Source organism: Saccopteryx bilineata, chromosome 5, assembly GCF_036850765.1.
Source record: "Saccopteryx bilineata isolate mSacBil1 chromosome 5, mSacBil1_pri_phased_curated, whole genome shotgun sequence".
Taxonomy (NCBI): domain Eukaryota; kingdom Metazoa; phylum Chordata; class Mammalia; order Chiroptera; family Emballonuridae; genus Saccopteryx; species Saccopteryx bilineata.
In genome coordinates, this window is record NC_089494.1 from 12,557,184 (window position 1) to 12,575,055 (window position 17,872).

General features: G+C 38.7%; 1 protein-coding gene across 4 annotated transcripts in view; it reads left to right on the top strand.

Annotated features, from left to right (window-relative positions):
* The first annotated feature begins 3,290 nt into the window (after nt 1–3,290).
* The window catches only part of DOCK10 (dedicator of cytokinesis 10), a 197,727-nt gene continuing 183,145 nt past the window's right edge, over nt 3,291–17,872 (top strand). For all 4 annotated transcript variants that reach the window (XM_066279139.1, XM_066279140.1, XM_066279142.1 and 1 more), the window contains exon 1: nt 3,291–3,470. In XM_066279139.1, the coding sequence (XP_066135236.1) occupies nt 3,309–3,470 (162 nt within the window). In that variant the 5' untranslated portion in view covers nt 3,291–3,308. The remainder of the gene's footprint in view (nt 3,471–17,872) is intronic.

The following is a 17,872-nucleotide window of genomic DNA, read 5'->3' on the forward strand; positions in this document are numbered from 1 at the left end:
TCTTAGGTATACCTTAACTTATCAATAATATGCCTCTTCATTCTTCCTTCCATTTCTATCTACACAAAGGCTACTTTATATCTACACAACATGGCCATCTCTGCTTTGAAGCAAGAAAGTCTTTCACTGTACATCATTTTAAGGTTTCAGAAGTGCTGAATAAATGAATGTATATATGAAATAACATCCTATATACACACATATACTAGTATATACAATATATCTGAATATGCATAGATGTATATGTGTATATATGTGTATATATAGAGATATATTTAGTAACCCAGAACGTACTGATTCTCCGAACTTCCTTGGACAATTTAGTCTTACAAATGATAGTTACATTATTTCCTCATAAACAATAAGTTAAAAATGTTACTTCTAGCATTTAATATTTACTAAATATCTTAGTGAATTGTCAAATAATACCCAATTAAGGAAAGGAGGCAAATGAAAACAGAAGAGAGTCTCCAAAAGGTATTGATTCATAAGCACGTGCGCATGTGACGCTTGAAGGCCAAAGCAATGATTCGTTATGAATACTGCAGATGAAAACAGCAGACACGCAGTAAGAGTTTGCTCCTCTTTTTAAAGCATTTTCTGTGTATCTTCTGTGTATTAAGGGGATAGGGGCCTTGTGTCTGGGTTGGTTTCTGTGCCTTCTCCCATCATACCCCACCCACCCCACCTTAATTTACTATGGAAAACTTACACCTCCGAACCCAGTGTCCTTCTTGGAACCTGGATGCATGCATGAAGTTTGTCATAAGAAAAAGTCATCCAACTGTTATTCCCTGTTTTTCATCCTTTTTGGTCTCCAGTCCACTGGGTAAATGTGGTGTGTATTGAATTCCCAAGAAGCCACTTCTTGGAGATTGCCTTTCCTGGAGGACAGAAGTTGAAAGAGTAAGAGAGACCATTGAGAGGCCCCAGCAGTCCATCAATAGTCGGGCTGAATTCCTCAGAGGCGGAGAAGGGATCGATGGAAACAGGACTCTAATAGCTAGAAAGCATCTCATTTGTTTCCCCAAAGACACTAGCGTCTGCCAAAACAGGATTCCAAAAGCCACCCCGGAGGTTAGCCAGATTCAGAGAAAGGAGGCTAGAAAGGAGTTGGGGATGTGAAATGCCCCTTCTCTGCCAAGCTATGGTGCACGACGGAGGAACCCATCCTGCCCCTCAGTCCTGTTGCCGATTGGAGCTGGTGGACTGTGTAAGCACCTCCAGCCAGGGCTTTGCTGCGTCTAGTTCCTCAGACAGAAGCAGAAGAGCGGAACCTACGAGGGTGACTGCAGAGGGCTGTGTCATGGGCACGGGCGGGGGTGGAGGAGGGTGGGCACAGACATACAGGGAGCAATCATCATTGGAAAGACACATCCATAATCATGGAAGCCCACGTTGTGCTTTTTCTCTGGTGGACACCATTTACAGTGGTACCTTGAGATACAAATTTAATTCGTTCTGTACCCGAGCTCGTAAGTCAGTCAACTCGTACATCAAACTGCCGATACTGGACCTGTGCGCCAACGCGCCAACTAGAGGTAGCTTCCCAAATCATGACTAGTATCTCGGGATTTCACTTGGATCTCGAACAAAAATACGGACCCAGTCACAGCTCATATCTTAAAAAATCCATATGTTGGTCTGTTCATATCTCAAGGTACCACTGTATATAGATATTCCATATACCGTTTATATAGATATTCAATGTACACAGGCCAGACAGGCTGAATTGTAGCCTCTCTTTAGTAAATGCCCTAGTTATCTGGAGTAAAAGTGATTTAGATTAGCACCGGGCTCTCTGACAAAGGTCCAGAGGGAGTGAGGGAACTTGCCAACGCCATTAGCATTTTTTTCTTCTTTTTCCAACAGTACTAAAATATGTTTGCTCAAAAACAGAGGGAGATGAGAAACTGTTGGCAGCCAGTACCTCTTAGAAGGAAAAAAAAATGTTTTACTTCTCTGGCAAACATACTAATTAAAACGGTGCTGTATTGTGACAGATTAGTGAGCAATTAATGCCTAATTGAGCATTAGACTAGACGCTTCCATGAAACCAAGTTTCCTGGGGCCGGTGTGGCCAAGCATTACAGCAAAAAACAAACCTTCGCCCAACTTCCGGCGGCACCCTCCGCCCTGAAGTGCCCGGAAACCAAGGAAAACATTTTTACTTTGACTCTCAGAGTTACCCTGGGAACATTAGCTTGACAGAAAGATCCCGACATTGACAACCCTATTGGGGATTTCATATTTGCTTCATTTGTAAGCAAAACCCATTTTCCGTGAGATATTTTTAGTGCAAGCATCCCCTGCTGTCCTATCCTGTTACATGACCATTAGGTCTTGAAGCCAGGCCAAGCAGGTCACGTGACTTCTAAGCATCTCTCTGGTTGCCTCCTTAAGTGACCAGTCTCGCAGGAGTCAGGGAATACTAGGCTTACTACCAAAGCCCTTTCTGGGGGCTTGAATTCTTATTGCTAGGATGTGAAAATGCTTTACAGTTGCTTTTCTTAAGAGGTCAGCTGGAGCGACCTCAGTCGGCGGAGTCACCCCGGGAACAGAGACATAGACGACCCCGCCAGCCGCCTATGTAAATATGAAAATGTATTAGGCTGCAGTCCCCGGCGTGTGGGAACAGGACAGCCAACTATTGAGAGGAAACTGCAGACGAACACTGGTGTCACTCACATGGGTTTGGTTACTGCGTGCATACTTTTGATAAGTCATTTTTGATTCAGCAGGCACCACATTTCGGATGAGCCAGTTTCATTTCTGGAACTTGTGAGCCATAAAAAGAAAAAGCCCGTTCACTTTGTGAGGTGTGTAGCAACATTTCCTCCTGGAAATGCTTACATTTAAAAAAAAAATCATTTTCATTCTTTATATGGCACTCATTTGCCTTGAGGGGAAAAATATGTCAGGGTGCATTCAGATTTTCAGTTACTTAGTTTGAAAAAGTGATTTATTTGGATGTCTGAGTGGGAAAGAGAGATTTGTCCAGATCTCTGAAACTGGAGTGGAAAAGAAGCATTGCCACAGACAGGAAACACACTCTCGAAATGAACCGAGAAATACTCTCTGGTCAGAAGGCTCTAATATCCCTGAGTGTGTTCAGTTTGAGTGGATCCAATCTTTCCCATCTCTGCATCCAAGCTATTTGGCGCTGATCAGATGATCAGAGCTCAAGGAAGTGATTGGAGCCCGAGCTGGCTGCAGCTGCAATGTAGGCTGTTTTCAGGACAAGGAGCCACTGTTTTGCAAACATAGCATCAACATAGAAGTTATTCTGTGGGCTCCAGGATGCAGCGATGGGCTGCACTGCCAGCATTGTTCTGCTACAAGCTTTTCGTTCTGTGGTTCAGAGGAGCTGTCCACACATTTGTAGCCAACGCCAGGAAGAACCATCCCACGAAATTGTGCCTCTGGAAAGCGACGATGAAATGAGCAGACCCAGAACCCTCATCATAATGGTATGGTGTCTGTGGCAAAGCAGCCTCTGTTGATTGAACTGTTATTATAGAAGGAGGTTACAGTTTAGAATTTGGTGTGTGTGTGGGGGGGGTATTTTGCTTTAGATAAAGAAATGTGTGACTTAGACTTCACTGCTGCACTTTTCTGTTCGGGGAAAACCTTTCAAAACTGTTTCTATCATTCAAAGAGCTAATTTTCTGTCTCTTAGATTTGTCACAAAAATGTGCAGTTTATCGGTCTATTAAACATTTTACTGCCTAACATTTTGTATGCTTTTATTAACTTTTGTGCAGAAAGAGAGAAAATTTTGCAGTTGGTTTAATTAAGTGGATTTTATTTTTACAATTCTCATTTGAAAGAAGCACTCCAAACAGATATTTTTATTTCACATGTTGGATATTTTTGTATCAAGTTGGATAGATGTTAGTAGTTATAGCTCTAACTTGAAGGTATTTGGAGCTTTGATTTCTGACCCTGCAACAGAAATGTCTCTCCAAAATGCATAATGTAGGCATAAAATCAGAATAAACTTTTTGAGAATTTTGTAGAATGCATGCATGGTGCTCCAGTTAGAAAGCTGTTTCTTGCCACTTGTCTAATTACATTTTTCTCTGTGCTTTAATTGTAATAGACAGTGTTACTTCTACTTTGTGCAACTGTTTGATCAGCAAGAATAAAGTTCAGGATAAAGCTTTTCCTGACTTTAGATTCTGAGAGAGATGTGCTTAGTCACTGAAATTCCATGTGAGGACGGAGATGGTGTGCTAAAGTTTCCAAAACTGAGGCGGTTTCAGTACAATCGACTTTTTTCTCTTAGATTTCAGTGTTCGGATGTCAAGGATGTAGTAAATAATGGATGAAAAATACCTGTTACACTAAAGGTTTTTAAATGAAAGTCATTTGGCTTGGGCTGTGCCTCTGAGTGACAGAATACTAAGCTATAACATTTTATGCTAACTTCTTTAACAAATCAATATTTTATTTTTGAAAAGCAATATTGTTCTTGAACTATTTGGCTATGTTTAGCTCTAAGAGAAAACATTAAGTAGGCATGATTTCTTACTTTTTACTTTTACAACATTTCACAAATTAAATCCTAAAGGATTTGAGACATTCATTTTTAAGTTAGACTCTTGTTAATAACATTAACACATTCTATATCTATGTATATTAATTATACCATTTCCGTCATTGCAAGTCATTTTTTCTTAATTTTACTAATTATACTATCAAATTTTGCAGCTAGAAATTTGCCAAAAAAAAAGTTGTGTGTCAGAGTAACTGAGAAATAAAAAATAATTAATTCACTTAATAACGATGCCTTGTTTTTTCAAAGCTTCTTACATTTTTGCAATGCCTTTATGGGCCTCAAATGAGGTGATGATAAATTTACTGATGAGGAAAACGGAGGCTCAGCCAGCTTGAATAGCTTGTTTACATCACTCAAGGTTAAGTGCCAGAGCCTTGAGCCACACTTAAATCAAGGATTCCAAAAGCCAGTATACTTTCAACACCTATAAGGAAATAATGATAAAACTGAATTTTTATGAGAAGTCTAATGGAAATCTTGGGCCACTCAGAATCATAGGCACTCATACAAAATTATTGTGCATCTTGAAAGTTTCCTCTGGGCCACTCCAAAATTCACACATTCAGCAACTATTTATTGCCCGCCTACTCTGAGCCAACCACTGTTGTAGGTGCTGAGAATCCAACAATGAACTAACCCATCAAAGATAGCTGCCTTAAGTTGCAAAGCTTTATGGAGATAGTATATTTTGCAAATATTGTTGTTATAGAAATGCTACATTAGGGCTGCGATGCTTAGTGCGTAAATTTAAGTCAGTGAAACTATTTCTTAATTTCCAAGATGGTGGTTTGAGAACCTGGACATGTTTCAGAATCACCTAGGAGTTCCTATTTACACAAACCCTTGGGGACTCAGCCCCTAAGGACCAGGTCACAGGTCTGGAGTAGAGCCCAGGAACCTGCATTTTCAGCAGACACCCCTGGTGACTCTGATGGAGAGCAACTTGGATGGCAGTCTGAGAAACATGGCTCCAGAAACTGATAAGCCATACTTTCTACCTCTTACCTTCCTTTAACCTGACAGGCTAATTTTCTTCTCTCCCTGAGGCTAAGTCTCCGAACAGACTGATTTCTTTTCTTACTTTGTCATCATCCATTAGTCACCAAATTGTGTGTATGTGTGTGTGTGTGTGTATGTAAGATCACAGACACTGGAGTGAGAGGTTCCAGGTCGGGATGCTGACTTCATCATTTATCAGCTGCACAATCCCACATGGTACTTAACATCTGTGCCTCTTCTCTCATCTTTGAGATGGGAGTGACAATTCCATCAACCCAGAGTTATTGTGAGTGTTTGATGAAGTAAAATACATATATGTGAAGGGCTTAGAATAATGGCTAGCTATATTATGTAAGATAATAGGATTAGGAAGATTAGGGACATTCTAACTGAAAAAGCGACATTTGAGGGAAGACCTGAAGGAGCTAGGGGAGTGGGCCATGCCATGCTTTGTAGGGAAGTGTTTTAGGCTGAAGAACCAACTAGGGTGAAAGTCCTCAATGTAGTCAGAAGCCTAGGGTGGGTGAGGAGGCCACCGCGACCGAGAGCCAGGGAGAAGGTAGTAGAAGGTAAGGTCATTGAGGTGATGGGGTGAGATCATGTCAGCCTTGGCAGGCCATCAGGAAGACTTGGATTTTTTCAAAGAATAAGAAGAGAAGTCATTGGAGGGAGCAGACACAGAAGTTAAGAGCAGGGGCTATGGAGCCGGAATGTCAGGGTTTGAATCTCACCTGTGCCACTCACTAGATGTGTGATCTTGACAAATGGCTTAGTCTTCCTGTCCCAGTGCCTTCGTTTTCCACTGATAAGGCAGAGAGTAGCGGTACTTACTGTGTAAGGTTATTCTGAGAATTCAGTAAGTTCATACTTGCAAAGAGCTTAGACCAGTGCCTGGTGGATAGTAAGTGCATTAATTTAGAGGGCCTTGTGCAGGGGAGAAGCAGGATGTATGGCTGCAGAGGATCAAGGGGTGAAGCAAGGAGATCATTGACCAAAAACTCTCTCAATGTTTTCAGTAGAAGGCATGAATGGTCTTCTGTTGAGGTTGTGAGAAGTGGTAGAATTTGGATTTACTGCAATAGAACCTGTAGTGTTTGCTTACAAATTGAACATAGGAGTGAAAAATAAAACCAACCAAACAAAAACACAGGAATCGTGAGTGAATGTGCAGGGGTTGTTTTTTTTAATTTACTTTTTATTTATTTGTTCAGTTTTTGGCCAGAAGACTGGGTTGCCATTCAGATGGGGAAGACTGCCATAGAAGATTTGGAGAACAAAAATCTAAGTTCATATATTATGTTTGAAATGCCTGTTAGGTCTATACATGTAGCTGTCAAATAGGGAAATAGATATACAAGTCTAAGTTCTGAGCAATGAGATATAGTGCTAGGCACAATGTACATATCAAGTAAATGATTGACATGAATAAATGATCTCTCTTTTCTAATTTTCTGTAATACTTAGAGTATGAAAATCTATTTACAGTAATCATACTCCAAGCTATTTTGTATTTTTGGAACATACATGGTTTATATCAGGGGTCCTCAAACTTTTTACACAGGGGGCTAGTTCACTGTCCCTCAGACCATTGGAGGGCCAGACTATAAAAAAAAACTATGAACAAATCTCTATGCACACTGCACATATCTTATTTTAAAGTAAAAAAACAAAATGAGAACAAATACAATATTTAAAATAAAGAACAAGTAAATTTAAATCAACAAACTGACCAGTATTTCAATGGGAACTATGCTCCTCTCACCGACCACCAATGAAAGAGGTGCCCCTTCCAAAAGTGTGGTGGGAGCCAGATAAATGGCCTCAGGGGGCTGCATGCAGCCCGTGGGCCGTAGTTTGGGGACCCCTGGTTTATATCATATATGTGTCCTGTATATAAAATGAAGACCAGAGAGGGATAGACTATGGGAGCTACTTTGAAGGAAAGTTAATGGCTTCTCTTCTTACTCTTTAATAAATACTCTAATATAATAAAACTTTATTACCATAAAGATTTCAACATGTTTTGTCCAATTCCATCTTATTGAATGGTTGCATAGGGAAAAAACAATTTCTAAACACTCTAATCCTGAGCTAATGTTCTTATTTCATTTTAGTGAGATCGAATCTTGAACATACTAATATAAAATTCCTGGTGTGATTTTAAGTGGTTTGCCATAGATGGGTATGAGATTGGGCTTAAAAGCACAGAGAATCCTTGGCAGTAATTTTTCCTGGTGAACTAATTTTGAACTGAATCTCAAAGCCACAGAAAAAAAAGCAAATGAATTGAATATTGCCCTTGGGTATAAGAATTAATTAAATGTGATTGGAGGCTTAATAATTAGCATAAAAAATCTTTGACACAACAGTTTACTAAATTCAAATTACATCCAGTATTATCTCGTTTATATAACCTTGCATCCTTCTAGTTCTACAAACTATATATATACACACACACACACACACACACACACACACACACACACAAAAACTAAAAAAAACGTTTACAATTAAAAGCACCACAATGATAAAGAAAAGCAGAAAACCCAGGTTTGGAGGGGGATATGCCAAAACTTATACTAAAAACAATGAGCAATTTCAACTATATATAGCTATAGATAGATATAAATACATATTAAAAATATAGAGAGCATTGTACTCCTGGTCAATATGTTTGGGAGGGAGCCCCTAGTGTGGAGATTAAAATGATTGTATTACTTAGTATAAATACATACTTATATGGCTAGAAAAAAAATGAACTCAACAAATCAATGGTAAAAAAATCCCTTAACTTTCAAAAATAATCAAATACCAGAAAATACTGGCCATGCTTGTTTCTGTTTCTATGCTTCCTAGAAGAGTAGATGACAAGGCTTGCCCTTGGGTCCCAGCTTCAATCAATATGATGAAATCTTGTGAAAACCGAGGAACACAATTGAAGATAAAATGCACCTTTAAGCAAACTAACCCTGTACACCACATTTTGTCAGGCTTCAGTACATTTCTCTGGATAGTTGTTTTATTCTCTCAGATGTTTTTTCCATAGAGCTGGCTTATTTGGGGGTTGAAGTTTAGGATTTTTCAAATGTACATCTCATAATCTAGTCTGCTGAAATGTATTTTATTTTTTTAAGACCACCTCCAACACATTCAATACACTTCAAATGAGTGTGTCCACACATTAGAAATTCAGTAGGTAGCTGAGGGACAGCTGCACCTGGCATTTGACAGACCTGGATGGCAAGGGACCGACAGTCACTGCCCTGCTCTCATGGAGCTGACAGTTTGGTGGTAGAGACAGAAAAGACCCAAGTGTAGGTGAATTTGTAATTATGTTAAGTGCTTCAAATGAGAGTTAGATTCTTCAGACTGCCCTGTAAGCATCCAACCTCATCAACTGCAGCCAAGGAAGGCCTCCTCTAAGGAGGTATCAGTGCGGCTGAGACCCATAAAATGAAAGGGAACAGGCCGTGTGACAGTCTATTGGAGAAGGTCGTCAAGTAGACGTGACTGCAGGTTTGACCCAAAAGCTGGACCCAGACACTGGAGACTCCCCATTGCCCCCCTGTGCTTGGCATGTGCAATGTGCCCTCTGCTTCCCTTCCTGGTACTAGAAGTTGTCCAAGGACACAGCCTTCAGATAGTAATGTGATGATGACACTACCTGGAATGGGTACTTGGCCAAAATTCAATAAAGGCCCCCTATGTACATGGCTGACTCTTGTTAAGGGTTCTAGATAAACTTTTAACATTTGGCCAGTGGGAATAGAAAATGACTTGTGGCCACCCAAGTCAAGTCTCCTAAATAAGTTCCCTTGCTTATTAAATCTGTCACCAATCCATCTGGAGTGGTCTGCCTTTTTCTTTGGTCTCTGCCTGCCTTCCCTGTGTGGGACCAGTTTCAAATCATATCCCGGAAGCTCCCAAGGAAGTTGCAACCCAGCAGAGTCCTAACTTTTATGTTGTTGCCATGGGTTAAGAGCCGGAGTGCTTGGTCTGAATCCCCTCCAAAAGCATTTGCTTCTTCTGTGTGATTGCTGGATCAATTATTTCAGTTCTCTATATGTGCCTTGTTCTTTCCTGTAGGTAAGGTGGGAATAATGAGGGTACCGAACTCTGTTAGTTTTCTGTTTCTGCTATAACAAATTATTACATACTTAATATCTTAAAAGAACACATGTTTCTTATCTTACAGTTCTTGGGGTCAGAAATCCCAGAAGGGTCTCACTGGACCAAAATTGGTAGGGTGGTTTGTATTCCTTGCTGGAGACTACAGGAGAGAATTTGTTTGGGGTTTTTTTGTTGTTGTTTTTTTTGGTTCTTTTTGTTTGTCTTCTTCTGGCTTCTTCCAGCCTTTGGAGGCTGCCCACATTCCTGGGTTCTTGGCCCTATTCCATCTTCAAAGCCAGCAGCATAGTATCTTCAAACATGTCTCAGTTTCTTACCCCTGACCCTACCGCCCTCTTTTACTTACAAAAGACCCTTGTGATTACATGAGACACACCTAGACAATTTAGGATGCTGTTCCTACCTCAGAATCAGCTGACTCGCAACCTTAATTTTATCTGCAATCTTACTTCACCTCACCAACATATTCACAGGCTATCGTTCTGTTTACCATCATGTCTCCTAGGGTTAGTCAACAAGTGAATAGCCGTAAAAGACCTGTGATAGTGTTTGGAACTCAGTAAGAACTTCCTAAGGTTTAGCTGTTGTGATTTCTTTTTTTCTTTTGTTGAAACTATGAGAAGGTTAAAAATTGAATGTACTTTAAAACATTATTTTAAGAGAAAGAATTGAACAGCTAAAAGGAAACTAATTTTGTGCTTTATAGAATGTGGGAAAATGGAAATTCAAGGTTAGCTTATCTGCTGGAGCACTGTCATACGTACTGAATAAATTATTCACACAATAGATTTTTCAAAGAACATTTGCATTCAAGGCTCACTTCTGTGCTATCCACACAGTTGCTCCTCTCCTGAAATTTAACTTTTAGTTTATTCTCTTTTTCCTTTCATCATATGTAAAGGGACATTGCATCTTTCCAGTTCTCCCAATTAAGCCAAATTTAGAAGTGACAAAGAGAGAAAATCCATACAGCACCCCAAAAAAAAGTGGTTAGCATTTAAAGCCACTACTATAATAAAAAAAGTAGAAAATCAGGTGAGAGAGAGAGAAAAAGAGAGAGAAAGAGTATATTTTCAATCCAGTAGAGATGAAACATAGTTTGCATTGTATTTGTTATTAAATTTTTAATTTAGTGTTTTCTGATGGGACTGTAATTTTATGAGAAATTTGTAGCAGTTAAGAAATTCTTAAATTCAAAATTGTGGAGCCCAGATTCTTTCAGAAGCAGATACTCAGTAAAAGATTTGAGTAATGGATGAATGACTAAGTGAACACCATATCGGATGGGTCATCAAAGTTACAAAGTGGGAATCTGTGAAGGAGAAAGAAGATGTGGATTCCTGTGGTCAGTTCTCAGAGTTCCCACTGGTGGTCCCTCTGTGTTCTCCGTGGTCTGCTTCGTTCTCAGGCCCTTCATGAGAACAGACTGAAGACCCCGCAGAACACCTCCAGATTCTGCTTTGTATGTCAGAAAAACTAAAGATGAATACAGTGTGCACAAAACAGTAGCTAGTTAGTGAACACTTTCAACTGCGTGTCAGATATTTTGCTAAGAACTTCACAGTTATCTTTTCTTGTTGCCACAACAACCACTGGAAGAAATTATTTTTAATCCTACATTACTGAGGAAGATAGTACAGCATAGAGTGTAGCTCTTTGTCATCGAAATACAACGTGAGTCAGAAAATTTTTAATTTTTGAGAAGCCACGTTTTAAAAAGTAAAAAAAAACAAAAAACTGAATTTAATAATACATTTTCTTTAACCTAGGGTATTCAAACTACTATTATTTTGGCATACGGTCAACATAAAATTATTAATAAGATGTTGTACATGGTTTTTTCACACTAAATCTTCAAAATTCAGTGTGTATGTATACTGACAACATCTTTCTATTGTATTTGGATAGTAAATATTGATCACAAATACTGCTCAGATTTTATACAATCTACAATTGAAAGAATTAAGAAGCTTGCCAGCCTTGCATTGCCTTTGGACATTCAGCCTCATTCTCTCCCTGTAACCGCAGTTCCTATTTACCTGTGAGCTTGCCCTGTAGCTACGTGGTTGGATGTGGACACAACTATGATATTACATTCATTAGCTTGGTAATCAGAGTTTTAAATGGAGCCATGGAGCCTTGTGTGGATGGAAAAAGCAACCTACTATCTAACTTAGCCGTTAGGACTGAATCTGTTGTTATTTTGAGAATAAAACCAGTGAGGACAAAATTTTTGAGATAGAGTTTATACATCTTAGTAGATATTATCTCATTTAATCTCTTACCGTCTCACAATAAATGTCCATTTCGCATCATTTTATAAAAAAAAATCAAATAATACCAAAGAGATTTCTCAATACCAAACAGATTAAAAGAGGTGATGTGCTGTAGGTCAAATGGGAAGCAGAAAATTGACAAGAGTGGCCAAGTGGGTTGTGGGAGGTGAGGGCCATTGGATGGAGTTGAGGCCCAGGCTTCACAGTTTCAGTAGCAGATCTGGCAGTGACAGACTTAACCCCAGAACCTTTTCTGCCTTGAATGATTATCTTGGGCTTAGATTCATATTTCTTGTGGTTTAACGAATCCAAAGCTTAAACTATTCTTAGTTTCTAGAGGTTATTTTCTGGCACTCTGCCTTAAATACTACATGGGAATTACTTATGTCAGTAAAAATACTCAACGAATCATTTTCTGTTAACTCTTTTGCCATTTTTTGTTTCATGCATGCTTGATTTCCCAGCAAACACTCCCTTTTATGTGCATAATCAAGGTCATAATATAACATTGTTTTCCTTTCCGTGGTTATCTGCCTCACATTCAGAGGTAGAGATTTAGATGAATCCATTCAAAATTCAGCTAGTGCTTTCTGTTTGATGTTTCTCCCCAAATTTAATGAATAAGAGAGATAAAATGAGTTGCAGAGAGTAAAAAAACCAAGAATGAATAAAACCTCGTAGCTTTTCTTTTTTATAGTTTTTAAATTGTAAAGTAAGTTTATGCAGTGAACTGTGCAAATCTTGCGTATTGGTATAAGGTAAAAAATAACATTTACGGGAATTCACTCAAACCTATTTCATACATCCTCACATTCTTCTCACATCCCTACAAATGATCATCTTTACCACTGACTTATACGTAGCTTTATTTTTTTTTCAAAATGTATTTACATAAATTAGTATGTGGCTCATCAAGATGTACTTTTAATTACAAAGTTAAACACTAATATGATCCAAGACGGTTGGACACAGAGGCAGTTTTTGGTTTGTTTTTTTATTGTAATTTGGTTAGAAGACCTATTATAGTCACTGACATAACCTACTTCCTGTCATAGTCACCAAATTAAATGGCATATTCAAATGCCTGATTATAAAATACTTTGGTGATGGCTTACCCAATGCCAAGGTACTAGACAAGCACTGAAACTTTTACTTATTATGTAGATTATCAAGCTAAACAAAGGCAATTTTTTAATCCTGGACAAAATTGGAAGATAGACGAAGCTTTCTCCATTTGATTTTAATGACCTGTGCTCAGTGATGGAGTCATTTCATAAGCTCTTACTTCTTTCATGCCTCTTTTATCACAAATGTAGTTACTGTGAATGTCTTTTTTTTTTTACCTGAATACCTGTAATTAGGATGAGATATTTAACTTTATCACCATGAGCTAGCTGTCATTAAACAGAGTTTGTCCATGTTTGTTCATAATCTCAATAAAACATAATTGCCCATAAACCCAGCAAGTGTTAAGGTTTAGTTCCAGAAAGACTTGTTGTAAAGCCCATGATGCAAAGCGTTTTAATTTTTTTGTTTTTCTGCGTCTTTAGAACGAGGGTTACACTGCGCTGTCTCAGGAATGCTGTGTGATCACTACTCATATTTGAAGACTGTGTGTTTGGTTTTATGATTCACACACCAGAGACAGTTGTCTTATTGACATCCAGATGGAGGAAAGAAACACTTGAGCCTTCTAGAAAAACGGAGTGAAGTGAACATTTCCCCTCTGCTGCCCTGGGAATTACATTCTGGAATTTACAGGCACAAAAAAGTAGAAATTCGGTCTTAATTTGTAACAGGGCCACGTGACACTTATTTTGTAGTACAAAGCAGCATGTGTCATATCATGCTAATGCAAAGAAGCCACGTGCTTTATTGGGCAGGGTTATTCTCCACGGTGTGCAGACGGCAGATAGGTCTTCCCTCGGGCAGCGTCCTGGGGCCCAGTGAGCTCTAGGCATCAGCAATATGCAGGCCCTTCAAAAATGTCTTTCAAAAGGAATGGGAGGGAAAGAGACGGCAGAGAATGGGTGATACGTGCTGAGGACTTGATGTTTGCCAAATATCGGAAGGCGTCAGGCAGTCTGTTGTACCCACTTGTGTTTTCCTAGGGTAATGTTAATCAATTAGCTGAACTCTGCTATAGATAGTAAGTAATTACATTCGCTGGAAAGCCACAGTGATGTGATTAATAATACATTTCAATATCCAGGGTAGCCTTTCACTCGGCACTTAAACACGGCTCTTTGAGAAAATACAATTTATTTTTGTACACAAGAAACATAAGAGGATCGAAATTTATTTCTCTGAAAATAGCCCTGTGAGAAGGAAGATTTTATCAAGTTTTATATGACACTGCTGACTTTTCCTGCATGCATGAGGCAATTCAACTTTCTTCTGTAAGAATTTGCAAATGAATTCCTAAGAAATAAAACTTTAAATTTCAGAGTTAAATCACTTTGTGGCAGATTTAGGGAAGGTGGTTAAACCCTAATAATTATGGAGCCCCTGCCATGTTAGAGTTCTGAGGCTAAGTTCTCGAAGGGATAGGAAGGTAATTAAGCAACTACTTTTATGTCTAAGAAGATACCACAGCAAGAAGGGAGTTGACCTGTACTAAGTGAATATGATCTAAAAAGAAATAAAGTAGGTAAGTTCCACAAGAGCAGTGTGGAGAAAGTGCCATGAGGTTTTAACAGAAGGGTATAGAAGACAAGAATGCATCCAAGAAAGGCTGGATTATGGACTATGTACAGAATCACGGTGAGAGACCAGGGCAGAAAAGTACATGGCAGACAGACTTGTGTCTGAACACTGACCTTGCTCTAGGAGAGTGCCTGTTGTTGAGTGGGGAGTCAGCCAACAGTGACCTAAGATTTCCTACAAGCCAAGTTGTGTTCCATCTCTTGCACAACATGAGATGTGGGCACATCCAGGATTCTGACCAGACCTCCTTAACTTTGCACACACTGTGACATTAAAGGACCTGTTAAATAGGCCGTTTATTCTGCATACTTAAAAGGTTAAAGGATTATGTGTTTGGAAAAATGCACACCATCAGATCTAGAAGATAATTTTTTTTAAATCAACCTAATAATTAAAAATATTTTTTCAAGCAATTACAAAGTTGATTCCCCAGTGTTTTTTGTCTTCTGCCAGAAGAGTTTCTCTTGTGTGATGTAGTGATAATGACATACGCCATGGAGGAGAAGCACTTACGCTGTGGACATCTCCACTAGAAATAACCAGGCAGTAAGAGTGGGTGGGGCGGCCCTGAGCCTCTCCCTTAACAGCTCTGCGTCACTTCTTCTCTTAGTCTTGGTCCGTGAAGTCTGCATCCTAATAGCCCTGCTACCTTTCCCTTCCAATGTGGAAGGGAAGCTATAAAAACGAAGGAAAAGGGATTCTACTCTTTTGAGGGCATGTTGCTAACAGGGATATTTCAAACTTTAATTTGTGGATAATGCTCAAGGCTAGTAATCACCTGTTCTTAGAAAAACCAAGATGTAAACCCATGGAAAAATCATGGTTTTATTCCTGACCCTGTGGCTCCTATGTTTCTTGATGACCTCAGAAGGAATTACTGTGAGTCAGGTGGCATCTGTTTCAAAGAGGTTTTGTTTAAAGACCAAGCTGTGTTAAGGAATTATTTGTGTTTAGGAAATGAATGCTATTAAATTTTGACTGTCTACTAAGTATCTTTTATTTTTGTAGTAGCTTATAATTTAAGAGACTTTTCAATTTTAAATTCTATGGCATATTTTTATTGCATTTGTTGAGAAACAGGCACTCTTCTAAATTTCACCAGAGAAAACACCCACAAGAGGGTTAACACGTTCTAACCTTGTGCATCCGGCACTGAACCTCCTTGCAAAGGTAAAATATAAAATAGATATTTGAAAATGTAATATACAGGAAATGGTTCTTTGGACTATTAGACCAAAATGGAAAAGCGTGATGATTCCAGTCCAAATAATCTTTGTCCCTGACAGTCATTTAATTGGATCCCACACCAACCACCCATATGTTCCAAGTGCCTTTTTTCCTCTTTGAATTTCTCTGCCCTATATTTCTTTGCTCTGCGATGGATGTGAGTATTATATTCTTTCCCCCAATTATTTACGTATTACACCTTGAAACAGACAGATTTGGAATAAAGAATGCTGGCTAGACACCTGCTAGAGCCAAATAGTTCTTTCCTGAGTTAAACAATAGAGGAATAACTTGTGCTTCTGGTGTGTAAGGCTAAGCTTATTAAATATTACAATGAAAGAATTAAGTCCAAGCCTGGGAAGTTATTAAATATTATTTAATGATATATCAAAATAATTTGAGAAAATGAGGCTTCAACCTGCATTGGAGAATTTCAGAAATTCATTCTAACTTTGATTTCCCCCTTCTCAACTCTTCTTGTAATCATTTCTGTTGTTTCCGAGATAAACATTTCCCGTTTTATAGTTATACTACAGCAAAAATTTGAGTTACTTGTCTTTCACGGTGTAAGAAAAGCTGGGGGCAATGCTCTGTTCCTATTGTCTTTCTTCATCGTTTTTTGATTCTCTACATATTTCATGGTTTTCTTTTTTCTAATAGAGGAAATAATTTTTTGTACAGTACACCTGTCTGTTGGAACAGTGAGGCTAAACTCTAAGCATTTGTCATTTGATATAAAAGATGTCAGCAGAGGAAGCCTTGGCATCATATTTGTACTACACTGCTAGGACCACTTAACGTTGTGTGGTTTAGTGTGGAGAACAGAGGCCAGAAAAGTGCTTGTCTGAGAGACAGCAGGTGCTATGAAAGGTGATTCACCGCCTGACCTCAGCCGCCTGAGCAGGAAACCATTAAGGTAGAAATGGCAGAATAGCCAAAAAATGGCATTGAGGCTTTGGAGGGAAGACTTCTGGTATAAATCCATTACCAGGTCTTCTCCTCTGACGTTACTAGGAGAACTGTCAGTACAACTGTAGAGTTGTTAGGGGACATGGAGTAGGACAGAATCCTCTCTTGATCATCTTTCAAAGGTTAAGAGAAAAAGGAATCATAGCATATGTGGAAATAGTGCCATGAAATTATTAAATTATTCAAGAGACTGTAATGGTTTTTCATCATGATTTACATGGTTACCAACACAGGGCATCTATGTGAAGAAGGAATAATAGTATTCTCTTAGTTTTCCAAGGATGCATGTAGAGAAATAAAAACATTGGCTGAGCCTTCATGGCTATGCCCTCATAGTGTGATAGGACTTTGGAAATATCAAGTGTCTTTGAGATCATTTATGATCTATCATTTCTATTTTATTGAGTGAAGAAAAGGGTCAACTCTTGATATGCGATGTATCGTAAAAATACATGGTGAGAATCATTTTAAATTTATCAGTAACTCTCTTAGTAATATCATGGCCACTTTTCATATTAAATCTCTTATCTTTTTTTCATTCTTAATGTAAAATTACTACTTGACAAAATGTTTGTTTCCTCTTTAAAACAAATATCCCTTCTTAGAGGTTTTGCTTAGCATCAAGTTCCCATCATTTACATGAAGAGGTGTTGAGCCAAGTCATTAACTGCCACACCCATTTCTCACACAAGCTGACTTGGCATCAAAACAGTTTTTATTTTGAAAAATTGGGAAAGAAATTTAGTTCCCTCTGGTGCTTTCCGTGGCTTTAGAATGCAAGAAATATTCTCTCATCTCATGTATTCAAGGAGGGCTTTCTGGTAGGAGTGTTAGAGCAGAAACACAATTTTATTACTACAGTCAAGACATTGGAATTATTCACATTTGGGGAATCATCAGGAGTAAATTATTGATCCGATATAGACCTGGATTTACTGCAAATATGTATGCAATAGAAGTCTTTAGGCTTGCTGTCTAATGTAAGGGATCAGGTAAGGCTTAGGGC